This window comes from Miniopterus natalensis, chromosome 9, assembly GCF_054644295.1.
Source record: "Miniopterus natalensis isolate mMinNat1 chromosome 9, mMinNat1.hap1, whole genome shotgun sequence".
In the NCBI taxonomy this organism is placed as follows: domain Eukaryota; kingdom Metazoa; phylum Chordata; class Mammalia; order Chiroptera; family Miniopteridae; genus Miniopterus; species Miniopterus natalensis.
In genome coordinates this window covers 46,623,076-46,650,803 of record NC_142089.1, presented here as the reverse complement: position 1 = coordinate 46,650,803, position 27,728 = coordinate 46,623,076, and the positions used below count along the sequence as shown (strand labels likewise).

The following is a 27,728-nucleotide window of genomic DNA, read 5'->3' as shown; positions in this document are numbered from 1 at the left end:
TGCTAATAAGTATTGAATAATTTTATTTACGTTTCTTTTCAGAAAGTATGCACATGAAATGAGATTGTGTACAATAAACCAAAAGCTACCCAGAGATCAATGGAGTCATATAAAAATAATTTAAGGCAAATTTTATAGATTTATTTTAAATAAGGCAAGTGAAATGTGGGCTCAGAATTAACTTCTGGTTGTTGTATAATGGGAGAATATGAACATCAATTTTTTTACAATTACTGTACAAAATTGAAAACAAATGCTTTCCAAATTACAACAAAATGAACTCCTCTAGCACAGCATCATTAAGTCTACAAAATCACTGGCAAGTTATTTGATGGCATCCAAATCTGACAAAATTTCCTCAATGTAAATTTTAGAACATCCTAAATACTTTTATAAACCCACTTTTCTGTCACTGGAAAAACATTAAAATTCCAAGGAATTTGTTACTTTAAGAAGTCAAAATAACAAAACAAATGTATTTTTCAAGGTTAATATAGTTCAAGTACAGTGGTACTGAGGACAACACATAATTTTAATGGAACCAAATCTATTTGAGGAAAGGCAAGTCATAAAATCAAACAAACGTAAAACTACTATTAGAATCAGTTGCATATGTTTAGTTAACAGTACTTATTTTAAGATTTTCACTGGGAAAAGTCGTAAAGCCCTTTCTCTTTTTTGTAGCTTAAATACTGGATTATGTTCTATTTGCTCAACAATTAATCACGTTTCTACAGCAATCTTGTTAATTTTTAAACTTGCCAATGTGTTCACGAGCTATAATAAGCCTTTGAATTTGTGCTGTACCTTCATAAATCTGCAAGAAAAAAAATATAGGTTAAATATCTTCAGTACACAAATAACTTCAATTTACTCAATAATTTGGAAAGTAGTGTAAGCTCTATTTCAATACCCAACTGAGTCAAACCACATACAGGGTCTATAGTGATTCCAAAACCTGATTTTGTGAAACCCATGAAAATGTATAATTCTGTAAAGATTAGTTAAAATTATTATAGAAAGTGATTTACCAAAACTTTGGAACTGTCTTAAAAAATCAAATATTAACATTTCAAAAAGTTTGGGAAATCTAAAGTTTGATGTTGCTAAAATATTTCTCCAACTTTTCTGAACTGTTTTTAGCTAGTTGTCACCTTGAGTCATTTTCTATTTCTACTGTTAAATCTGACATTTTCTCTTGCGGCCTAAGGAACAGAGTTGCTAAAGAAAATATGCTGGAAGGATTTGGTTTTGTTCACTTCCTAGTAGCCAACCCTCACTTCCAGTTTGAACATTTAATCCTGGTAACTTGTTATTTTACCTTCTCAGATGGCAGAGAAAAGTTAAATGGTTGATAATAGTAATAATCATAATAATTATAGGCTACAGGAGAGGAAGAGTATCACCAGATAAACCTATAACTTTGGATAAGGTACACATTCTGGTCCTCAGTTTTTTCAAGTCTAAATTGAGAGGCTGTTCTGTGTCTAAATTTTCTTCTCACTCATCTAAGATTCTATCTCTAGATTTCAGATGACTAGATTTCTCAAATAATTTCCTGGGGTGGAGGGAAGCAAGAGAGGAGATACCGAGGAGCATGGGCTATAATTACTTAAGGTACATGTGGAGAACATGTACATTTATATCTAATTTACTAAATTATTCCTTTAATTTAGAAAACAGAATCATCTATATCTGTCTCTTCATGTTTGCTTTTTGCTCCTAATTATCGTTTCAAAAAAGTCAATAGTTGTCAGGCAAGATTCAAAATAAAATAATTAATTTTAAGTGATGTGCAAAGTTTTAGGAGATTAAAGGGTGAGTTATGATTAGTTAGGATGTCAAGACTCAAAGAAGGCTGATCTAGATCCACATACATGTATATACCATTTACTTTTTTAACCTATTCTCTCTTAAGGCATATACTTAAAGGTAACACTCTTATTTGTGTTAGTTAGTTCTAAAAACTTCAGCTTACAACCATCTACAATGTCATTTACTATTACTAGTGGCATAAAATCCCTAAATGGTCAAAATCTACTGTCATCTACAAACACTCTGTTTCCTAAGAAACAACAAAAATTATTTTTAATCTTACCTGATAGATCTTGGCATCCCTCATTAGTTTTTCTACAGGATATTCTGTATTAAATCCATTGCCTCCAAAAATCTGCACAGCATCAGAAGCTAACTGATTTGCAATATCTCCAGCAAATGCCTTTGCAACAGATGCATAAAAGGTATTTCGACGACCAGCATCAACCTCCCAAGCGGCTCGCTGGTAAGCTAATCTAGCTAGTTCAACTTTCATTGCCATTTCGGCCAGCAAAAATGATACTCCTTGGTGCTAGAATTAAAAAGAAAATGTTTAAGAATATCTGTTCACCAAAAGTTTTTCTCCTATAATTTTTAAAAACTTTTAAAACTAATCTTAGGCTTAAAAAGTTACACCCTGCTTCCTTCAGTGTTAACATATTACAAAACCACAGTATACTTATCAAGAATAGGACATTAACATTGGGACAATATTATCAACTTAACTATAAATTTTGTTCAAATTTGTCCTTTTTCTTTTCAAGGATCCCAAATATAATTCCAATTGAATTTAGTCGTCTTAGTCTTTCCCACTTTGTTACAATTCCTTAGTTTTCCCTTGTCTTTCATGAACTTGACACTTTTGAAGGATACTGATTGGTTATTTTTTGTAGAACATTCCTTAATTTGGGTTTGCCTGACATTTTCTTAGCACTGGAGAGAAGTTATGGATTTTTGGCAAAAATACCACAAAAATGGTATGTATCCTTCTGAGTGTCAGCTGGGAATTTTAAAGAAAGTTGCTACATACAGTGAATAACAATGCACAGCAGACACTGACAGGGGAAAGTGAGTGTCATGACAAGGACAAATAAAAGATGTCTTTTGTTTTTCTAGAGTTCCATAATCAAAAAAGAGACATAAGATGGGTACTTTGAATAAGAGATAGTAAGTGTTCCATGAGTTGTATGGCCAAGATATGTTATAAGACAGAAACACGTCACCATATATTGATAAGGGAAAAATTCAAATATACAGTATAGTTACAGATTTGGAAAAATATATTTGTGAAAAAGAGAATATAGAGCAAAATTTCCACTGTAATCATCTCTGGACAATGGGATTATAGATGAGTTTTATTACTTAATTTTATATTGTATCATATAAATTATTCTTTAATAAACATGGAATGGGACACATGCTTTAAAATAATATACATTAAAAGTAATTCTATAGGCATTCAGAACAAGATACTAAGATGGTTAGAAAGGTGCTTCATGTAGTAGGCAACGTCAAAGTGGGTTTTGAAGACCAAAAGGTTATAAAAACCACACAATCTATGACTGTGTATGGACTAATATAAACCAAACATCACAAAAAAATAAAACACTGAGCTGTTTAATTTCAATATATTTACTATATTTAGAGCATAAACCGTCACATTACTTGAGAATGTGACAAGCTGCTCTGTACTGGCATGGTAATTAAATCTTAGAGGAGGCATTATTAGCCAATGTGAGTAAATCCTGTGTGGAGAAGTAATATCCTCCCTTTTTTCTACCTGCCTGAATTTTGCCCATACTTCTAAGCCAGTGATTTTTTAAAGTTTTGTTTGTTTTAGTTTTCACTGTTTGTTTGTTTTTTAATAGTGAAAGAGAGTTTATTAGTGAAGCAGTGAGACAGAATGGGCTACTTCACAGACAGAGCAGCGGTTTTCAGACTGTCTGTTGAATAGGTCAGACATCAACCAGACCAAACTCCAAGTTTTCCTCTCACTTCTCTCTATCATCTGCCCCCTCCCCCTTCCCATTTAATTCCCCTTCCTGAGGTAACCAGGTAGAAATTTGTTTTCTGTCCAGCTGAGATATTATATACATACTTATAAGCAAATACATCTGTAGTCTCTGCTTTTTACACATATGCTAGTCTACCATGTTGGTGGTTCTTCATTTTGCTTTTCTTATCAATAAACCTGAGTGTTTTCTACATCAATAAATAAAATACTTATTTCACTTTTTTTATAGCTGCAAAGTTTTCCACTGCATGGGTTGGTTGTTTCTATATTTGGTGTATATCTTAAATACACAATGCTGAAATGAATAACCTATGCGTATGTTGTGTTGCACATATGGGAGTATATCTGAAAGGAAGTACCGTATGAAATGTAGTTGTAGAATAACCACTGCACTATGGGCCCAAAGGAAGGTACTTTGGATATATATTACCAAAATGTGGTTCATAAAAGTTACACCAATTTATATTCCCATTGGCAAGATATATTAGAGCTTATTTCACCACAGCCTTGACAACCTGGTATAAGATGCCCATGCTCTCTTGAGAGATTGATTTAAAAATATGGGGTGGTCAAAAGGTGGTAGGTTTGATTCCCAGTGGGGACACATGTCCAGGTTGTGGGTTCAATCCCTAGTCAAGGCACATACCTGGGTTGCAGGTTCAATCCTCAGGGCGTGTGGGGGAGGCAACAAGTCAATGTATCTCTCTTACATTTATTGAGCTCTCCCTCTCCCTCTCTCTCCCTCCCTCCCTTCCAATCTCTGGAAAAAATACCCTCAAGTGAGGATTAACCAAAAATAAAAAGATGAGGGGCTAAAATTGAGATTCCCTACATACAAAGGAAAAGCACTTGGGAAAACAGCTTCTTTCTACAGGGGGAACTAAAAGTCTCTGCTCAAGAGGGCAGGAAGCTTAGCTCTTGTCCAGGACTCTGTCTGGAAGGATCAGAACCAGGAATGAATCTCTTCAAGTGTGGAATCAATGTGTACAGGATTCCCTAAGTGGAGAAATTAACGCAAAAAAACAGTTCTTGAAATGGTGAAATCTCTGGGGTACCTGATAAAAGCACAAAGTATAAAAGTCAGTCTTTAGGGTGCTACCACAGTGCACTGAAGAAAAATAATACCTACAGCAGACAAACTTAATAGCAAACATTAAGAGAGAAAAATAACTGGCCATAACAGAGATAGGAGATGCCATAGACCAAACGATTAACACCCTAAGAACTTAACAGAAAAAAGTCTGAAAGTGACTATAAAGGAAGTATTTTTATTTAATTAAGGAGAAAGAAAGAGAAACAGAAGCTATGTTGAAAAACCAGAACACCATAAAAGAAGAAGAGGTGGAACAGAAAAAGAACTGAATATACATTCTATAAATTAAAAAAAGGAATAAAAAAATTCAGCAGGATTAAGTAGCAGATTAGGCACAGGACGCAAGGAAAACTGTTACTGGTTCGTGACATAGAAAGTGAGAGTAAACATTTAGAAAGTTTCATAACAATATGATGGTGTTGTGACATTCTTATATATACAATAATAATGGTCCATAATTTCTTTGAAGTTAAAAACAAACTGATCTTTCACCACAGATGGTTTGAGAACCACTGACACATGAGGACAGAAATAGTACTTGAAGAGGTAAGAGTTAAAAATTTCCCTGTAAGTTCATGGAAGACATGACTCTTTAGTACTAAAATTATTTGATACTCAAAAATACATGGAAAGTAACATGGATTAAGAGCATGAAATGGAGTACTGGATCTGTGATGCATAAATTGTGTGACCTTGGACAAATTATTTAATCTGTCTCAGTCTCAGATTCCAAATCTTAAATGGAGATTATAGTACTACCAAAACAAGGGTAGTAGCGGGAGAATTAGGAAATATACTTAAAATGTGTAGCACAGTGTCAGATATACAACAGGCACTCATTAAATACTGGCTTGTTTTTCCCCCCTCTTCTTAATTAACACAATTCCCTGAGTGGACAATAGTTAGTGGGAGAGTCTACAGAAAATCTATTCTTGAAACTCATCCTGATAGGTCGCATTATCTTCTTGCTACCAAAGCAGAAATAGTTTGTACTTAAAAGACAATTTTCAAATATTTAAATGAAAATGAATGTATTTACATTTGAACAAAGCAAATACAATATTAAAATTACCTCTACGAGCAGCTTTCCAAAAGTTTTCCTCTCCAGGGCATACTTGGTAGCTTCATCCAAAGCCCTTTGTGCTAGTCCCACAGCACCAGCGGCTACCTAGTGTAATAGTTTACAAAGCAAAAGTTCATGCTGTCTTTAAAACACATGGTATAATAGCTATTTGCCTAAGATCCTAAATTAAGGATTATACAGAGAGATAAACTACAGTTTAAGGCAACAAGGGACTGGGGGGAGAGGGGTGGATACCAGGATTTAAATTTAAATTATTTGTGAATTTAAGCTTAATGGAAGGCACAGGATCATAGAAAGAGAAAATTAATTCCTTCAGTTTAACAAACGAAAGCTTCTTAGGGAAAATATTCCTAATGAGTAAAGCAAGATGAAATGAGCACATATTAGCAGGAATGATTAAACTGAGAAATGTCTCTGTAAATCTAGCAGCAACTATAGTAATTTTGTATTTACTAAAATAATTTCTGTAAAAGGCAGGAAGAGAGTTGAAGAATTCTAAATAATAAAGAAAAATATATCTCCATCCTTAATAAAAGAAGCAGATATTAAAAACGAAATAGCCCAGCTGGCGTGGCTCAGTGGTTGAGCGTGAACCCATGAACCAGGAGGTCATGGTTTGATTCCCGGTCAGGGCACATGCCCAGGGTTTTGGGCTCGATCCCCAGGAGGGGACGTGCAGGAAGCAGCTGATCAATGACTCTCTCTCATCATTGATGCTTCTATCTCTCTCTCTCCCTCTCCCTTCCTCTCTCTGAAATCAATAGACTTTTTTTTTTTTTAAAAAAAGGAAAAGAAATACAAGCCAAGCATACAATGTTAAAATAAAACTATTCAATGTAATAAATAAAAGGTCCTATGAAGATGATCAAGTCATATTACTTACTGGAGGTCTGGTTTTATCAAAAGCTCCCATTGCAATTTTGAAACCAGCTCCCTCACCAATTAAAACATTTTCTTTAGGCACTTTCACATCTTCAAAGACAATTCCTCTTGTATCTGAACACCGCTGACCCATATTTAATTCCTAGCAGGGAAAACAATATATATAAAGGAAAATTTTTCAAGCTAGCATGAATTTTGCTTTAACCACCTTTTTATGACTTTCTGCAATTGTCTAAAACAACAGTTAACGACCTATGGCTTGCAATGCCTATTTTGTAAAGAAAGCTTTATTGGAATATAATCACAACTATTCCTTTACATATTATATATGGCTACTTTCTTGCTACAATGGCAGAATTGAGTAGTTGTGACAGAGAACACAGAGCCTTCAAAATCTAAATTATTTACAATAGGGACCATTACAAAAAAAAAGTGTCAACTCCTAGTTTAAAACAATGTTTCACAAACTTTGAAACCAACACAAGTCTAAAGGACTACGTGTATATAATAACTATAAAGCATTTAGCAAACTGATTTGGGCAATTTTAGCTTAGCTAATACAGCTAGCAAAGTAATATACTGGGTAAAAGTTGAATTTCCGTTTTCTGTCAACTGTTTCTTAAAATTTGGTTAATTGGGGTAGAATTTACATATAGAAAAATTCACCCTATTTGCATATACATTTCTAATAGTTCTGACAAATGTTTATGTGTAACCACCACCACTATCAAAATACAGAATATTGCAGCACCCCCAAAAATTCTCTTGTACGCCTTTTTAATCAATTACCTTACTCTATTCCCTGCTCGAGGCAGCCACTGATCTGAGTTCTGTCTATATAGTTTTCCTCTTCCAGGATGTCATGTAAGTGGAATAACAAGGTCAGCCTTCTGTGTCAGACTTTCCACTTTTCATAGTGCTTTTGAGATTCACTCATGTTGCTGCTGGTCAGTAATTCATTTCTTTGACTGCTGAGTAATATTCCACTATTTGGATGTATCAGATATCCATCACCCATTCACTAGCTGATGGACAACCCCTCCCCCTAGTTTTTATCAATTATAAATTAAGCTGCTCTAAGCATTCATGTATAGGTCTTTGTTTTCATTTCTCCTGGATAAATACCTAGGGAATGCTGGGCATGTGGTAAGTGCACATTTACATTTATAAACGCCAAAGTAGCTACATTCCCTCAACTTTTTGTCTTGAAAATATCCAAACCAACAGAAAAGTTGTACTAGTATAATGAATACCTATATACCCTTTACCTAGATTCACCAATTGTTAACATTTTGCCACATTTGCTTTATTTGTACTGAGTGTGTGTACATTTGTACTGAGTGTGTGTGTATAATTATTAGCAGTCTTTGAATTATTTTAAAAGTTGCAGATATCATGACCCTTCTCCTTAAGGAAAAAATAATAATCTTGTTTTTAATAAGCAGCATGAGAAGTATGGGCCATGGGAACATACAGCTGTAAATAAATTCTTTAATTTGCTTGCTTTAATATTAATAGTCTGCTTCCAGGCTTGAAGAAATGGTGACAATATATAGTTTGACAGAAAAATAAAACAATATCTCTTTATTGATAAACTCTAGTACCTTAGACCTTCACCCAGGTATAATGAGAAAACCGTTTATGAAAACACTGTTTACTCTATCCTGTTTCCCAGAATCACCCCAAACACCAGAATATTTAAAACCAAAAAGCTTTCTAGACTCTCAAGCCATATAATTTCTAAAACACAAAACATTTTGAAAATCATCAATTTTCCCAAATTTGCAAATGCCCAATATTTCAAAAAAAGATTTAAAGGAAGTTTAATTACATATAATAAAACTACGTCTTTCTCACTAGAAAAGAAGCTCCCCAAGTCCAGGGATTTATGTCTGTTTTGATCCATGTAGTCTCCCCTGTACCTAGAATAATAGGGCCTAGCAAATAGTATCAACTCAATAATAAATATTTATTAAATTAGATATTTAAAAAAAAAAAGAAAATGAGACTAGACTATAGCAACATAAAATTAGACGTGGGTTTACTATTTAAAAAAATATAAGCTGTTTGGTCCTTTACACTTTCTAGAGATGGCCCTGAATTCTCTAGCAACCATCCCTAAAAAGGACATGTGGATAAAACCTAAATAAAAACAAACCAATTGCTTGGAAGAAGCACAGTCATTCTTAGTACTTATATTTTGTAATATACAACAATCTCATTATACCTTTATATGTAAAGTGCTGTCTATCTTTAATATCTACTCTTAGGAGAACATACAGAATACAGTGTCAGAAACTACATTGGACAAGTTCCTAGGATACCTTAGTACTGATCTCAACTCTGCCTTTAAGTATGTAACCCTCAGTAAGTCACTTCACTTGAATCTCAGTTTCAATATTCAGTAAACAGACTGAAATAAAAAATGTACAGATTAACTTCCACCTTTAATATTCTATGACCTATAAGAGAAGTTTTCCCTCTCAAAAAATCTAGCAACATGGTTCCATCTTAAAGAGCTTGGGTACAACAGAGATTCTTCTGATGGCTTTTAAAACAGGATTATACAATTAAACAGTATATTACTGGTTTAGAAGTTTGTGTAGCTCAGTCAGTTCAAATTAACCTTTCCAGTTCAGGTAATACCACTCTTAGTCTAGTATCTGACCAGATAATCTGTGCCTTTCCCCACTTGGGAGGAAGAAAATATATTTGTGTAGCTTTAGTAACTCTTAATTAAATTCCATAATTCCTCCTTTACCTTGGATAGAGATGTAATTTGGTCATTAATAGTTTTCTTTTTTACAAATTCACTTTGCAAAAAGTTTTTTACAGTTGTAAAGTTGTCTCCTCTTCCTGATCTCAGAGTTATAACCTCAAATTGTGCTTCCTTAGCTCTCACTAGGACTACTTGAATGACTTCCTTTCCTTCTTTGATTTGTTAAATTCAAACTCTTCTTTTTAGGCCACTTAAAATGTTACTGCTAAATTATCTGCACATTCAGATTACAACACTTTTCAAATATGTTCAACTACCTTATTTAAATAAAAATTTTCTTGCCTTCCCACATTCAAGGCTCTTTGCTATTTCCACACTTTTCTCAGGCACAGATTTTTATCTTAGTGTTGTATGGCCTTGAGTAATCAACTTATGTCACATTGTTTTAATCCATAAAATGGGCATAATATCACTATCCTATGAGAAAGGTTGCTGTAAGGAAGGAAAAAGAGTGGGAAAGTGTTTTGAGATATCTAAAATTCCATTATTGGGTAGGACCTATAAATAATAGCTTGATTTCTGCTTCATTATCCCTCACAACTGTTAGTATTCTCCACAGACTGGCACCATGAATGGCCACTCCTCCAAATAATGACTTGAAATGATTATTTTCACCTTAAAATCTCCAGCAATTTATAGATTGCTTCACCTGATAACATCAAAACACAGCTTTATTTTTATACCAACTTAATAAAAATATAATGTTTTCATTAACAAAACTAAAATGGTAATTTTGAAATTTATGGTTAAAATGATATTTGAGGCCTTAACCACGGATATACACTTTACCTTTCTTCCAATCTGTATCCCTGGGGTATCTGCTTCCACAATAAATCCAGTAAAGCCTTTACTAGCAGGAACCTTAGGATCCGGATTAGAACGAGCCAATAAAAAGTACCTGATATATACATACATGAGAATAAAGATGATATTAGCAGGTAATCCATGGTGACTGCTATCTCAGTTAAACCTCCCAACAATTCCACTTTTATTATCCCCCTTTTCCAGATGAGGAAAGGAGAAAGGAGATTCTTAATCTACAGTAATTAAGAAGCAATATACAGAGATGCTTTAAACAACATACCAATTAGCTTTTCCTCCATTGGTTATCCACATCTTCTGACCGTTAATAATATATTCATCTCCTTTCTTTTCTGCTTTGGTCTTTATACCGGCTACATCAGAGCCTGCTCCAGGTTCTGTTACACAGTAGGCCTGGAATATATGCAAACAAGAGAAAAACTAAATGCTAATTATTAATAAAGTTATGAACATAGAATCAGGAGTGTATTTTATTTTTTAAGCCAGTATTTTAAATATTTTAAAATACCTAAAAGAAAATGTTCTTGTAGAATCAAATAAACTGCTCAAACGTAAAAGTATTTAATATATGATTTGAACTTAATGTAGGATACCAGTAAACCATACCAAAAATTAAAACGTTAGATATCTTCAACCAAGTTAAATTCAATTTCACATGTACTTGCTTATTCAAGCATTTAATGAGTAGTAACTACTATGTAAACCAGGTTACAAACTAGATGGAAAAACCAGAGATGAAAGACATCCTGTCTTCAAGATTGTCACAATGTAAGAGTGGGGATGAATGCTGTATTTAATTATATATCTATTAAAGTCATACACAGCAGGCTTGAGAAACTAGCTTAGCTTTAGCGTGTCAGGAAAAGCTTCCCAGAGGTGATGCTTAAATTAAGTCTCATGAAGAAAAAGGAATTATTTCCAGGTAGGGAAAAGGAGAAATGTATATTCCCAGCAGAAGTAGTAACATATGCAATGATACTGAGATAAATAGCAGGGATACCCAGTGTTTGGAATACCAAAGTGCCAGGGAATGGTAGGAAGTGAGTCTGGAAAGAAAGGAGGGAAACAGATGACAAAGAACCCTTTATATCACACAAAGAAGTTAACATTTTATCTGGTAGAAAGAAGGGAGCCTCTTAAGGCTCTTAAGCAGAGGAGTGACAAGGTGTAAGCAATAATGGATAAAGGGGGTAAAGGAAGGCAAGCACTGGGTAGCTGAAGATCATTCAAGTTTACTGAGCGACAGGTACGGTGGATACAAGGCCCAAAGACACAAGTCCCTTGCCCTTAAGACACTTACAATCCAAAGCAGAGAGAAATCTTAGCAGTTAATTTTAATTCAGAAGTAACAGGGACATAAGAAATGATTCTTTAAACATGGAGGATAGGAGGTAATGGGTAAGGAGGGTGAAAAGAAGAGTAATAAGGAAGGCAAGAATATTGAAGGCACAGGGGAAACGACTCATAGTTCAGTATTGGAAAATAAAGTATGAAACTGAAAGCCGTGAAAAGAGGCTGAAAAGGCAGAAAGAGATCTGCTCATGGAGGCTGAGGTGCATGTCATACTAAGGAGAGCAGTTTTCCACATTCAACAAAAGTTTATTGAACACCTGTTATTATGCCGTGGAGCCTTGAGGAATCAAGTACATGGGTTTCAGGGGAATCACGAATGATCTACTGTGGAAAATTGAGGAGTATATGCACTTTTCTGAAAATGTCAGCTTCTAAAATGGGTTCACAAACTGAAAAAGGTACAACTGCCACTGATGAAATGGAACCAGAGAGTGTTTTTGTAAATGCAGGAGAGTGATAGACTTACATTTTATTTATTTATTTTTAGATAGTTTATCATTACAAAAGTATGAAGGACAGATTTAAGGTGGTATAATGACAACTTCTCACTGTCTCTCAGGGGCTGTTCTAAGTACTTGACTCATTTAAACTTCACAATAATCCCTATGGCATAGGTACTAGGTATGTGCATTTACAGATAAGGAAACTGAGGCACAGTGAGGTTAAATGATTTGCCCACATTCACAGAAGTAGTGAGTGGCAGAAGTACTTACACAAGACTGGACTTAGGGACACAGATTAGGAGGCCTTGCAATTGTACAGGTAAGAAAGAAGCAAGACAGGGAAGAGAAGATGGAGTTGAGAACTGTGGTGTGAAATTCATGGACACGATGACTGAACAGGATGGTGGGGAGCTAAAGATGTTATGGTGACTCTCAATTTTCTAGTTTAGGTAACTTCAAATTAGAGATAATCTAGAAGAAAAGCAGTTCTAAAGAGTACAAACAAGATAATTTGGTTTGGGACACATGTAGTTTAAGGTATTTAAGTCTAGCCAAGAAGAAATGTCTAATAAACAAGTGCACATAGGAAGGTAAAGCTGAGGGGAGAAGTCAGTGCTGAAACTAGAGTTAAGAGGCTACTTTATGAATATACAAAAAGTTAACAACAGATGGGGAAACTGATTTGGTAATTTAAGTGAAGAGAAAGCTTTAAATAAATCAACAGTGCTAATGCTATAAGCTATATTTATAATAATATCTAAAGTAAGAGTGATGGAGCCATTCCACGCTGCACTCATCACGCCATGCTGGAGTACTGTATTTATCTCCAGAATATTTTAGAGTCAGAGATTAGTAAGTAGGTGATGGGACTCTACTGTGTTGTATGAAGATGAAAAAATTTTGATAAAAATAGCTTAGAAAAGATAAGACCCATATGATGGCTTTATTCAAATATCCAAAATGCTATATAGCAAAGGGAGAGAATTTGAATTGATAGGAGAAAATGACAGTGAAATCATACAAACTTTTACTTAATACCTATTATGGTGTGAGGTGGTGAGATTATTTTTTTATTAAAAATTTTTAATGTTGACATTATTGCAGATGTCCTCCAGCTACTCTACAGACATCTTGTCTCCCTCAAGGTGGTAAGATTATAAATAGAAATGGCACAGTTCTTTCCTTCAGGAGCACTGGACTCTAAAAGAGCTTTCTAATGATGAGATAGGCTCCCAAATGGAGTTCAGGAGGTTGTGATTCCCAGGCATGAAAACATAAGCTAGATGGCCTTCTGAGAGGGTGCTATAGAAGGGATTCAGGCGTCACATGAGTTCAGTAAATTACTCTCCTACCCAGGGATTCAAAGATGTTTTTAGCATCATAACAACAACAAAAATGTATTACACAAATGAACTGTCCAAAAAAGTTAATGCTTCAAAGTGCCACAATTTTATTTTAACCACCTTTGGGAATTTTGTTTTCCTGAAATATGGTATTAGATGTTTCTCTGCTTTATAAGGCAAAGCTTTTAGAGCTTATAAAGTGTATGGGTCTGCCCGGCCGGGCGTGGCTCAGTGGTTAAGCGTCGACCTAGGATCCAGGCGATCCGGGTTCGAGTTCCGGTCAGGGCACATGCCCGGGTTGCGGGCTGCAGCTTATCAATGATTCTCTCATCATTGATGTTTCTATCTCTCTCTCTCCCTCTCCTTTCCTCTCTCTGAAATCAATAAAGATATATTTAAAAAATAAAATAAAATAAAGTGTATGGGTCTGCATGTCTCCTTATGAAATGGCTTGTCATGGCTGTTTCTTCAGAGATGTCCTTATTTGATTCATTCCTAGTAATTAAAATTAATTTATAATGCACTTTCAGCAGAAGCCTTCTTTCTTGTTTCCACTGCAGCTTGTTCTCCTCTTTATCACACTATATGGTATTATGTAGAGTATTATAGTTATTCATGTGTTTCTTCCTTAGCCGTATCAGAGCTTCTTGAGGGTAGGAATGGGACTTACTCCACTTGGTATCCATAGTGCTTATTAGTAAGTGTTTAATAAAGTAATAAATGTCCCTAGCATTTGTCATCCTCACTATTCTGACTACTTTGACTTACAACCCTAAATGTTGCCATGCAAACTAGAAAATGAAGCAAATTAGTAACATTCTTTTAAGAATAATTATTTATTAATTTATTTACTATCTCGCATAATTCTATCCATAAGTTAACACTTTCTGGGTAAGGATCTAAGGGTCTACCAGACTGTTAACTTCTTGTAAGTAGGAGTCCAGTTTTATTCATTATTTTATTTCCAGTCTAGCTGGTATATAGTATTCAAATATTTGTATGAATGAGTATAGCATTATAACTTTCATTACTAATGATAATACTTCTACCTTACATTTCCATAGTTTACAAAGCAATTTTGCATTTATTCTCTATTAAAAAAATTCTTTTTGCCTTATACTCTAATGGGACTGGAGGTAGTTCATATAATACATGATTTTTTAAAAAATTTGAAGTGAAAGATGAAACCAGAAAGAAAAATAATACACTACAACACTTGCTTTGAGGTTCTGATAATTACTAATAGTGGGCTTTAAATTGGTCCTAGATTTCTCACTGACCAAAACAAAACAAAAATACTGGTTATAAGTATAACTTACAAATTCGAACTGTGAAATTCCCATAAGCTCAAGTCTGGCATATAGCAGGCAACTCGGATATTGAATAAATTAATGAATGAATGGGTAGCAGCTGAAGAGGAACTAAGCTTTCCCTGGTCGTTAGGCATGAAAGAAATTTCTCTAATATATTTTTGTGAAAGGGACACTCTATGAAGATATTCTTATAAAAACATAAGCATTTGGTTTTATCCTTACTATTCCTTTTAGATATTATACTCCCTATTTTCAGAACAGACTTTAAGCTGAAGAGACTGTGTAAGATTCCATTACTGTTATACGGCTGAGCCAAGACCTGAAGCCAGATCTTGGGACCCCAAGTTCAGTGCTGTTTCAGTTACATGCCAGCTACTTCCTAGCTTCATTAGAAATGTGTGAATTTATGACAAGAGTTTTCTTTGCCATTATTAGGCTTTTTACCTAGAAGTCGTCTAGGTTCTAAGACCATGTTTGGACAAATGGGTTTACTGAATATCTTACCCATAAAAGCTTGTTCTAATAGTCTAATACTTGTTTCCAATCGCTTAATACTGCATATATTTTAGGTATATACTGTTTAAAAGAGCTAACCCAAACTCATTAATTATTTTAATATTTGATATATAATATATATACAATAATATAATTAGTTTCAATTTTTGGAAAAATTTTTGCATGACATGGTATTAAAAATAATTATGGTGTTGCCCTTATTTATCTCCGCACTCACTTGTCAGAAAGAGTATACCTGACATGTGATCAGGTAAGACATTAAGTCTTATGAATATACAATAACAATATATCTGTACTGTAAAGTTAAATCCAAAAACATATCAACTTTTTCTGTATCAATTTTTAAAATGACATTACTTTTAAAAGCAAAACTCTAAAGAATTTAAATATTCAACAATAGGGGATAGTGAAATAATTTATAATACATCAATAGGCATATTATATAGTAATAAATATCACAATATTTAAAAAGAAATATAAGAAAATATTCATGGTGTTATAAAGAATATAACTGCACATATAATGTTATCCTAATTGTTAAAAACACATTTATATGTATTAAAAATCTGAGAGAATATAGTAAGACAGTAATACCAGTTAACTTTATATCTGAGGGACTATAGATGTTTTTGTTCTTCATACCTTTCTAAATCTTCTATACTATTTTTACAATCAGAAAAGTTAAAAAATATTTTTTTTAAAGTTTGAATAAAATACAGTATTATATATAGTACAATTTTATAAATATTTACTGGGAGTTAAACAATTAACTGACTCTGTAAGTTAACAAAACTTAAAATTAATAAAATAAAATAGTAACATATATTGATATAATTATAAATTACTATTTTCATTTTTACCCTTGGCTTCATATTTTGAGTAGATCTATTGCTAGTACACACTAGAAGGCAGAAAATGTGCATTAAACCTTTATTAATTCAGAAGTAATAAAAGCTTAGGGACTATAGTAAAAGTATTTCTACATATATTGAAGGTATTAATATCTAATAAAACTACCAAAAATGTTTAAAGTAGTTGAAATGCTTTTAAATACTCTAATATTCTAGAAATACCTATATATATCTAATAAGATAATTACAAATATTCTTATCAGTGCAATAAGATAGGTTTTCCTAAGCATCTATATTCTATAACTTATTGCAAATTTCTAATATTACATATGTTACAGTATAAGGTTCTAGATACTTCACAAAACAGATAATACTGAGAATTAGCCTTTTAGTAAACCCTTACTTATTGAAAAAAAATTACCATTAAAGAAACATGCATAAATGTCTTTATTAAGCAGTTTGCCCAAATTTAGGTACCTAAATAAATAAAAAACATTAGTTTTCAAATATTACTTTCTACTCTTTCAGACCATTTCCCCAAATTAGCTCAATTCTAGTAATAATTTACTGTATTTCAGTATCACAATCACAACCTAGATTAAAATTTGAATTAAAAAAAAAGTAAAAATTCTTAAGTAAAAACACTTTCCGAATAAAACCTTGGTATGTAAGTGTATATATGTATAAAAATAGTTTAAAAAAAAAATACCCAATTTAAACATCTGTTGAGTAGCTCTCAGGGAATTAATCTATAAACTCTTCCCAAGTTATTCATTCAACAAATAAATTGATACCTTTTTTTAAAAAAAATATATCTTTATTGATTTCAGAGAGGAAGGGATGGGGGAGAGAGAGCTAGAAACATCAATGATGAGAGTCATTGATCGGTTGCCTCCTGCACGCCCCCCATTGGGGATCAAGCCCGCAACCTGGGAATGTGCCCTGATCAGGAATTGAATCACGATCCCTTGGATCATAGGTCAATGCTCAACCACCGAGCCACGCCGGCTGGGCTAAACTGATATTGTTTCATACACATTAATTTCTTACTAGTTCAAAAGGCTACTAGTTCAAAAGGCTACTAGTTCAAACACCTACTACGATACATTCAATCTGAATTTCTGGCACAGCCACTCAGTTTCTGGAACTGCAGAGTGCTCCATTAAGTAGATATTTCTCATCTGGAAATAAGCTAGGGGGTTATTATGCACTATTCTGGCACCCAAGATACATCGTAAGTAGATATCTTTCACCTGGAAATAACCAAGAGTAAGTATTATGACACTTTCTTGGCATACCAGAAATATAACTGTACCTAAATATGTTGGTAACTTCTGTCTTAATGCACTATAGCCCAATGTATACATATAGCTTGAAAAGGAGAAATAGCACCCTGTTCGCTTCTTTAAATGTGAAATAAAGCAGCAGCTGCACATACTCACACACATCAATGGCTCTTCAGTCATCCTCCCCAAATATTTCTTTTTTTGTTGATCATTTCCAGCAATAATAACAGGCATTTGCTATCAAAAAAAGTGACATTAAAAAATAGCAAGATATTTTTATTAGATATGTAAAAACAAACATACTACAGTTTAAAAATAGAGAACTATTTTCCCTGAATGGGTAAGTCTAAAGAACTGGCCTTTATTCTGCCCCTAAATTGGAAAGCTAAAGTAAGAAAATAAATCTGTTAATCCAAGTATTTTCACAAAATTAAATTATATAGGACTTGGTATATAATATGTAAAGAATTAAATTTAGGATAAATAATGTGGTATATATGATCAGGCCTCCTAGGAATTGTTCACTAAATTTTAGCATTGCCAGCAGTGGCAGCAAGCCATCAAGATCCTTCTCCTGAACGCTGGATTTTAGCCTTGCTCTTACCTAAGAATTGTGACTGAAGCAGCAGCCAAAGTGTACAGTTTCCCCACAGGGATAGCTAGGACTCCAAGCACTGGAGACAAGGTCAGAATAATAAGCTTTTGGAATAAAAAATATAGGCTTCACTGCAGAATTTTGTGTTCCATATAAAAGAAAATAGTGTTCTACCAACTAACCTAACCTAGTAGCACTTTCTCATTAACAATAGCTGAGTTACACAATTTTCTAAGTAACTTACCCCCAAAGAATTTGCTTCAATAGCAGTCTGAATTCCTGTACACCCATAAGCCAATTCTTCAGTAATTAAACAGGCATCAAAAGTTCCAAGTCCAAGGCCTCCTACGGTATCAAAATATTTTAAAAGTCCATTATAATATGTAGTACAACTCAGTTGAAATAAAGGTGAGTTATTTTAATTACTTCAAATATGACCTAATCAGAAATAATTAAAATAGTTCATCTAATAGTTTTAAAAGCAAATTTGCAAATACAATATCTGTAACCCAAGAAATTATACTTCTCTAAAGTTTTAAAATTAAAAAAAAATTATCTTGCTATTTGTAATATGGACCTATCTTCCTGCTTCAACTTTTGTAAAAACTTTATTCCACTCTGCTAAAACTTTGCCCCTTTAACCTGAGGAATGAAAACCTCACAGGAAAAACGAGAAACGTCTTAAAAAAACGTAAACTCAAAGGTAGAATTAAAATGCAAAAAACTGAACTTTAGAGAGAGAAGTTACCAAGGTTTAGGATCAAGTTAAGTTTGGAACCTGTTGTAAAGAAGGAAAAATGCCTCTAGGTGTTGAATACATGGCTTCTAGAAGCAGGCAAATACTGAAGTCTGAACAGGGAGACAAGGGTAGAAAGCCAATATTTAATGGTAATAAATATTTGAAAGAATGGCTGAGTCGAGTTTCACAATTTTTCTTGTTCATATGCATTCTAGGATTAAAGATGTGAAGAAAGCTTACCACAACTTTCTGGAATGTGTGTATTCATTAAACCAAGTTCCCAGGCTCTTTTAATTATGGGGACAGGATACTAAAAGAAAAAGAAAAAAAGATGAAAAAAAGCCAGTTATTTACATTTAAAAATCTAGTTAATTTGGTTATGTAGTCTTGTAAAAAATATAAAAGATTTTTCTCTCCTTAAAGTGTATAGAGGCTTCTGGTCAAGATGGCAGAGTAGGTAAATGTGGTACTCGCATCCTCCCACAACCACATCAAAATTACAACTAAACTACAGAGCAACCATAATTCACAATCACCTGCAATTCAGCAGAACGGAAGTCCTATAACTAGGGATTTAAAGATGAAGCCACATCAAAACTGGTAGGAGAGGCCGAGACCCAGAATGGGTTGGTCCCACACCTATGTATGGCAGATAAAATCTAGAAGGGATATCTTGGCCACGGAAGTGCTCCATGAGGAGTGAGGGGGTCCCAGCCCCAGCCCACAGTTCCAGCGCCAGGAAGAAAAGTCCCCATAACTTCTGGCCTTAAAAACCAGTGGAGATTGAGGCTGAGAGACACAGAGGGCTATTGGAGTCCCAGGCAGTACTTCTGAAAGGGCCTACACATGGACTTACTTGCTCTGAGCTGCAGCACTGGGGCAGTAGCTCAAAAGGCACCAAGGACACATGGGGAAGAACTGAAGTGCCTGGCATCAGTGCAAGAGCTGGACAGGTAGCCTTCTAACAGACAGAAGTGCTGGCAGAGGCCATCGTTCCTTTTATGAGCCCTCCCCGCACAGAGCTGGCAGGTGGGTGACATATAGGAGTATTCACTAACCTGGCTATCACTGTTTGCCCCACCCTAGTGATACTCTGAGACCCCACTGCACCCAACTTTCTGGCCCACCCAAGGTGTTTCCAGTGGCTTTTCCATATGAATGGCCTGTCTCAGCTCATGCTTCAAACTTCCTTAAAAATCTCTCCAACAAACTGCATCTGGCCTCAGTGAGCCCTGTACCCTCTCTCTAAGTGGTCCAAGGACTGGCACTAGTGGCAGCTGGCCTTGGTTCAGACTTGGTTCATAGCTGGCCTAACCTGGGCACCTCTAAGCCCAGCACAAGTAGCAGCCATCTGCAAATCACTCTGCAGCTCATGCTGGGTAGCCCTGGGCAGAACACAGGGGGCAGCTAGCCATGGTCTGTACCTCCAGCAAGGCCCCAGAGCTAGCACACCTGGTGGACACCTTCAGACCACACCAAAGCACCAACCAACCACTTCCATAAGTGACACACTCAAGCGGTGGACTCATGAGCACCAGTGCCCTGCTGAAGTCAGTCCTGCTCTTTGGGGTGGATCCCTACACAGCTGATCCTCCATGATAGTAGTAGCCAGTCCTTGCAGCCAATTGACCTGGGGGTAAATCCCTCCCACTAACATGCCAACCGCAATCAAGGCTCACCTACAACAGGAGGTGTACACAGCCCACATGGGGGTTGGGGGATCACTTGGAGTGCCCAGCTCAGGTGAACAGGGGAACTATGACACTGGACCCTACAGGACACCTACTATGTTAGGCCACTCTACCAAGCTCAGGAGACGCAGAAGCTCTACATAGGAACAAACACAGAGATACCTACCTCGCCAGTTTTATCATATTCTGCAGCAACCGGGATTATTTCCTCCCTAGCAAATTTACGAGCAGTAGCTTGAAATTCTTTCTGCTGTTCAGTGAACTCTAAAGGGAAAGTTATTTAGAAAACATTAAAATAGGACAATGACTTGAGGGAAAAAGCCCTATGGAATCAGTATGTGGAAATTTATGCTTATAATGAAGATTTTTAACCCCTGATTAACCCGACAGTCAAAGGCTAAAAATGAACTTTCTAACTAATCAAGATTTCATTGTATATTATAAAGAAATATATGCCAATGAAAGTAGGTAAGATTTCTAGCTTTTACAAATAATAGATATAAACTTGGGCTTTTATCTACTTGGTCTAAAAATTTTTAACTTTTAACTACTTTCTAAGCAGATTTATCAAATGTTTAGTACCACAGAAATGAAACATGCCCTAGGGAGATGGGATGTGCTCAGTGACCACAAACCAGTAAAATTTGTTCCAAAATATACATAGGAATATCAATACCTTAACCTCAATTTTTCTCCTCCTTTAAACTCAGAATTTTAAGTTCATAAATCAGCAAAAAGCAAGTGATAGAAGTGGTGGGAAGGTGTCTTAAAAAGTAGTAACATAAAACAGCTGTAATGCTATAAGTAGTTTCCAAACAATGCAATTACATAAATATGGGGTTGTTATTATAAAATTAATGAAATGAATATGGTGGCTGGACTGAGGACAGAAGCCACTCACTATTGCATTTTTTCAAATCCACACTATCACAGGGTTTTTAATGTGATTGCATCCAACCTCAAAGGATAGGTAAAATTTAAAAGAGATATAGGGTATTTGGGGCAAGAGAATGAAAGCAAAAGCACAGAGGTAGGAATAAACAGAATGTTTAAGATTATAATAATCATTTTTATAGGGATATGAAATGTAAAATGTAACAAGACACTAGAATTCTGGTGCTAAATCAAATAGCCTAAGTTCAAATTTCATTTTAAAGACAAGGAAACAAAAGCCCAAATTGGGGAAATAATAGCCCCGTAGACTTACAACAAATTAGCAGTAAAAATAGACTTAAGAGTTTCAGCTCAGTGTTCTCTACCTTATAACAGTTCATATCAAGGTTATGGGTGGGTAAAGGGTAGAGAAGGCAGGGATCTATTATTGAGAACCTACACTGATCCAGCCACTAAGTGCTAGGAACTTTACATATAAAATTTAATCTTCAAATAAACACCGCATTGTAGATATTATCCCCCTTTTATACATCAAGAACCAAATGCAACTGGTCATAGGTGTTATCCCTACTCCTTTTCTTGAGCTTCACACTCTCCTTCCTAAATATTTGTATCTATCTCATCCTCTGTCACTCAGCAAACCACTACAGATTTCTCCTGCTAGACTCTTAACAATCTGTGACAAACTAGATAGCAATCATACCAAATCTATGCTAACATCTGAACAAGGAATTAAGAAGATCCAGTACTCCAAACTGCTATCCTCACATCACTGGAAATTTTTCATTTAATTCTATTTTTAAGAACTTCCTAAAGAAGCTAACAATCTTAAAAAATAACAAAAATAAAATAACCCTAAAGAGCTCTGAGTTTGTTATTTGTACCTGGGTGTGAGTTAATTATCTTAGCTGCCTTTTAAAAAATATAATATTTCTAATTACTTTTTAAAAATGGATTTTAGAGAGAGGAAGGGAGAGAGAGAAATATCGATCAGCTGTCTCTCACACATGCCAAGACCGGGGTATTAAACTCACAACCTGGGTATGTGCCTTGATTGGGAATTGAACCACCACCTTTCAGTGTTTGGGAAGACACTCCAACTGAGTCATACCGGTCAGGGCCCAGGATCTTCATTTTAGAGAGCAGAAGGGAGGGTAAATCATATTCCTTTTTGCTCCAACACCACACGGATCCCTGATCCCAGAACTGAGAACCACATCTACTAACACCAAGACTACAATCCAGATATATTAAGGCTAAAACAGACTTTGACTTATTAGCAGGCACTTAGCATTGTTTGTCTAATAAATGTTTAAGAAGTATTTATTGCATTCAGATTCCTAATTTGAAGTCTGCTCTTATGTATCAGTAACTCTGATATACATAAAAAAATTATTTATTTTGTGCTACATACTTAGAAAGAAAAGCAGGAATATATGTATGCTGCTACCACAGATCTATGGGTACGGCAATTATGCTAAAGAAAAAGATGAGATCAGGAAAAATGAGTGTGACTAACTGGACAATCTGTGGATGGTGATTGATTCTATTCATTGACAGACATTACTAAGATTTTTTAATAAACATATTCCAGACAAATATATAGAGAGAGCTGCATATACATAATAATTTAAGCTTAAAGTCAAAAGACAGAACAAAATATATACCAAAGCTAAATCCCAATCCTTGTTTATGTTGCAGGGCAGCTTTTGTATGTTGTGATCTCCAGTCAAAGTGAGAAAGACTTCTCAGGACCTGTGGAGAAGATTTTTATTAAAATTTGATAATTTAAACAATCAAATAAGACAACACTGACAATTACAAATGAGTACAGCAACTTGTTTAACTAAGAGTTTAATTTTATTTTTGTTTAAAATATTACAGATGTCTCTTTTTCTCCCCAATGACCCATTCCACCCCGTCCCATCCCCCACCCCAGTCCCTCTCCCCACCATTGTCCGTGTCCTTGGGTTGTGCATATATGCATATAAATTCTTGAGTACTCTCTCCTCCTCCACCCACCCGCCCTCCTCCATCCCTCTGACATTCGTCAGTCTCATCTATGCCTCCATGTCATTGAATCTATCCCGTTCATCAGTTTATTAAGTTCTTTAGATTCCACATATAAGCGAGATCATGTGATGTTTATCTTTCTCTGCCTGGCTTATTTCACTTAGCATAATTTTCTCCAGGTCCATCCATACTATCCCAAATGGTATGAGATACTTCTTCTTTACAGCTGCGTAGTATTCCATGGTGTAAATGTCCCACAGCTTTTTTATCCACTCATCTACTGATGGGCACTTGGGCTGTTTCCAGATCTTAGCTATTGTAAACTGTGGTGCTATGAGCATTGGGGTACATATATTCTTTCTGATTAGTGTTTCAGGATTCTTAGGATACATTCCCAGGAGTGGAATCACTGGGTCAAAAGGCAGCTCCACTTCTAATTTTTTGAGGAAACTCCATACTGTTTTCCATAGTGGTTGCACCAGTCTGCATTCCCACCAGCAGTTTACCAGGGTTCCCCTTTCTCCACACCCTCGCCAGCACTTGTCGTTTGTTGATGGCAGGCATTCTGACAGGTGTAAAGTGATACCTCATTGTGGTTTTAATTTGCATCTCTCTGATGATTATCAACGTTGAGCATTTTCTCAAGTGTCTCTTGGCCATCTGTATGTCCTCTTTGGAGAAGTGTCTATTCAAGTCCTTTGCCCATTTCTTAATTGGGTTGTTTGTCTTCCTCTTGAAGAGCAGAGTTTTTTAAGTCATTACTTAAATACCTTCAACTATAATTGAATTTCTATATTAAATAAGCCAATTACCAGATATTTGAACACCTATCAAAAAGGAAATTGTTTTAAACAATGAAAATAAAACTAATCAGTAGTATTTACATTACTAAAGTGGAGTGTTTACAAGGCAAATAACGGTCAGGAGTAGTAGCTGACTTAGAACTACTATTCTGGAAATCTCACCTACAAGCTCTAGAACACTTGTGATCAAGTAGAGGCAATGGCAACAATAGGATAGTATTGTGCTGTGTGCAAGAGTTGCCCTGTCCATCAACTTTGATCCCCTGTCCCTGTGAGCCTCCCAGGTTTGCCTCTGGGAATCCTCCACTTGTAAGATCTAAGATACCTTACTCAATTTCACTAACCAAAATAGCGTAAAACCATGTTCTTTATTTTCTGCTGTTGTCTATAAGCATTCTTAGAATGTTCTAAGCCAGAGGTCAGTACACTATGGTAGCCACCAATTTTGTAAATTACATTTTATTGGAATATAGCTACACCATATTTTCAATTGCTGCTTCCACACCAAAGTCGTACAGTTGCCACAGGGACCATATATGGTCCACAGAGCCAATATGTACTATCTGTCCCTTTACTTTAAGCTTGCCAGTTCTGTTCTAAACTATTAATATACTACTTGTCTTAATATCTGAAATATGTATACGCTTATTTTTTCAAAGGGATATATTAAAAATATAATCACATATATACTTATTGTTCCATTTTAATACTCATGACAGTTTGTACACAAAAGTAATCACTTGTATTTGTTAAAAGTTAGCAAATTGAAAACCCCATAACACCTGAGTAAATGTTTGCAGATGGCCAAAATTACACAATCTATATTTCAAAGAATTCTGATGGAATTCTGAAATTCCTAGGTAATTTCAGTTAGTTAGACAATGAAGAAAAGAGAAACTGAAAAATATACTAAAAGATCAAGAACTGAACTTAAAAAAGAACCTGACCACTTTGTAGATGACAATTTTAACTTATGAAGAGAATCACCCACATTTAAAGTGACAATACAGATTGTAAAATATCTTAATTTAAACAGCCCTTTTAAAAAACAATATACTTTATACTACAATTTTGAAAAAGTAATTACAGAATATGAAAATTCACATTTCCTTGCAATTTTCATTCATTTTATTTTGGAAGTAAAACATGGTTTCTCTGATCCTCATTATCCAGATGTCACAGACCAAACCTATTCTTGTTTACAATCACATTCCACATATTAATTCTGATTCTCTAGGTCAAACCTAGGATTAAGGCACTATATTTACTCCTATTTTGCACATGAAGAAACTGAGGCTCAGAAAGGTCAAGTAAAATTGGCCAAAGTCACGCTTGCTATTAGTTGGTGGAAGCAAGATTCTAACTCTAACATTTACTATCAACCAAACTAAAAGCTTATGCCATCAACCACCTCATTATACCACTCTTTCAGTTTCAAGTCTCTTAACTGGTTATTAGGTCCTATAAAGAAAAACATCCCACAAAAATCAGACCAAAAAACTTTTCTAAACGTGTGTCCAGACACCACTATACAAAAACTAGACCTCACAAAAAAATGTAAAGTGGTCTTCTGAGAGACTTGATTTAATCCGAACTCAACGATATTTTTTCCATTACTTTTCAGAGAGTGGAAAGGAGAGAGAGAGAAACATCACTGTGAGAGAAAGACATCAATTGGTTGCCTCCCGCCTGCAACCAAGGTAAGCTAGAATTAAACCCAGGACCCTTCAGTCCAAGGACTGATGCTCTAAGCACTGAGCCAAACCAGCTAGGACCTTCTGAGAGACTTTAAATAGGGTATATTAGATTTTAAATAACTTACAAAAAGTTAATGTGATTTTTTTGAAAAACATTTTATATAAAACAAAGTACAAAGGTAGATGCAGCCAGGGAACAATGCCCATCTACCTGTTAATTATATAATAATGTTCATCATTTAGAGGTGGCTTAGTAGACATTAGATACAGAAATATTATGTTATTTGGACTTAGAATTGCTAACTCAAGTTGAGTTTGAGTTGACATTCCACAATATTTTTGAGACCTTGGATTGGTTCCAAACTTCTTGTAATTTCTTTTCAAACCTAGAAAATGGGGTTTGAAAAGGAATTATAATTTGTTGAGATGATTAAAATCGGATGATGTCTTGGGAGCATACATTGGGTTCTCTGCCCAGAGCAATAGAATTGCAAATCTCCAAAGAGAGCAACTTTAATCAAGCATCAACTTTGCAATAACAGCACAACTATAATCAAACACTTCTGCATATTTCTTAGGAATATGAGTCTTAGCTTTACGGGAATGTCAATGAAAAGATACAGGGCAGAAGTTTTCTGGATTGGGTTCTTCTATATCCTTCTTTGGAGAGATTGAGAAATCTTTTTTTTCTGGTGTCACAGTTAAAAGTCATTTTTAAAATCCCCCAATTTCTGCCTTCAGAGCCGATTAATTTATACAGCAATGACAAATATGGGGCAACAATCCATTAGAATTATTCTAAGTTCTAACACTGCTACTTTTTTGGTCAAGAACATAACTTTCTTAACTCAATTATAAATGACATTTTATAACTGAGTTGTGTGAATATACCAATAATATTTAAGATAGCAAAATGCATCTAGTGACTGAGACAATTTAGAATCTGTGCAACACAACACTAGAATATATAGACAAACTTCAAGGAGAATTCTGCAGTAGGTTTTTCCTTTTCCTTTTTTTTTTTTTTAAAGGTACGTAACATGGAAACATCTTCCTCTATATCGCAAAACCCAAAGCTTATTAAACGTATTAAGCATCCACTTTCCTTTTCCCCGTGACTTCGCAGGCCCCCAAGATCACACTATCTGAACTGTGCATTTTCTAGTATACATCAATTGCAGTATGACGTTTACTTTAAGATTTCCTTTTTGGGCTGGGGACAGAGAGCTGCTCGAGGAGTTGTTATGCCAGTTCCGCAAAAACAGGCGCGCCCAATCCAGACAGGTTCGTTTTGGGAAAGGGTGGGGTTCCTGGGGAAATACGTGCAGAGTCCCAGGCCAAAGAAATAAAAAGGATATTCTAAAAAGTGGACGCCACTGTAGAGGGGCAGTTGCCGAGAGGACACGGGAAGTCAAAACCCACCGTGGGAGGAGGGGTGGAGCCTGAAAGCAAGGCCAGGGTCCGGATCCCCGCCCGCAGTCACAGCAGGGGTGCCAGGCCGAAGGCGTCCCGAGGCGGGCTCCTGCCTCCCCACCGCTTCCTGCCCCCCAGGCCCCCTCTCAACGCCTATCTCCGGCGCATGCCCGCACCCCAAACACCCCTCCTCCCCAGCCCTGCTCTCCCTCTCACCCCGCGGCTCCGCCTCAACAACGCAGCTGCCATGTTCATCCGCAGCCCGACGACTCGGTCCTCCTCCCAGCGC

At 35.4% G+C, this 27,728-nt stretch overlaps 1 protein-coding gene across 1 annotated transcript; it reads right to left on the bottom strand.

Moving 5' to 3' along the window:
* Positions 1–27,728, bottom strand: ACADM (acyl-CoA dehydrogenase medium chain). The gene is made up of 12 exons (XM_016216802.2): positions 27,656–27,728; positions 23,181–23,268; positions 20,786–20,883; positions 19,169–19,238; positions 18,434–18,534; positions 17,751–17,831; positions 10,752–10,882; positions 10,457–10,565; positions 6,890–7,030; positions 5,995–6,090; positions 2,099–2,347; positions 1–817 (listed from the first exon to the last, which is right to left on the bottom strand). Exons 1-12 carry the CDS (start codon positions 27,692–27,694, stop codon positions 746–748), a joined length of 1,275 nt encoding a protein of 424 aa, XP_016072288.2. The 5' UTR covers positions 27,695–27,728; the 3' UTR covers positions 1–745.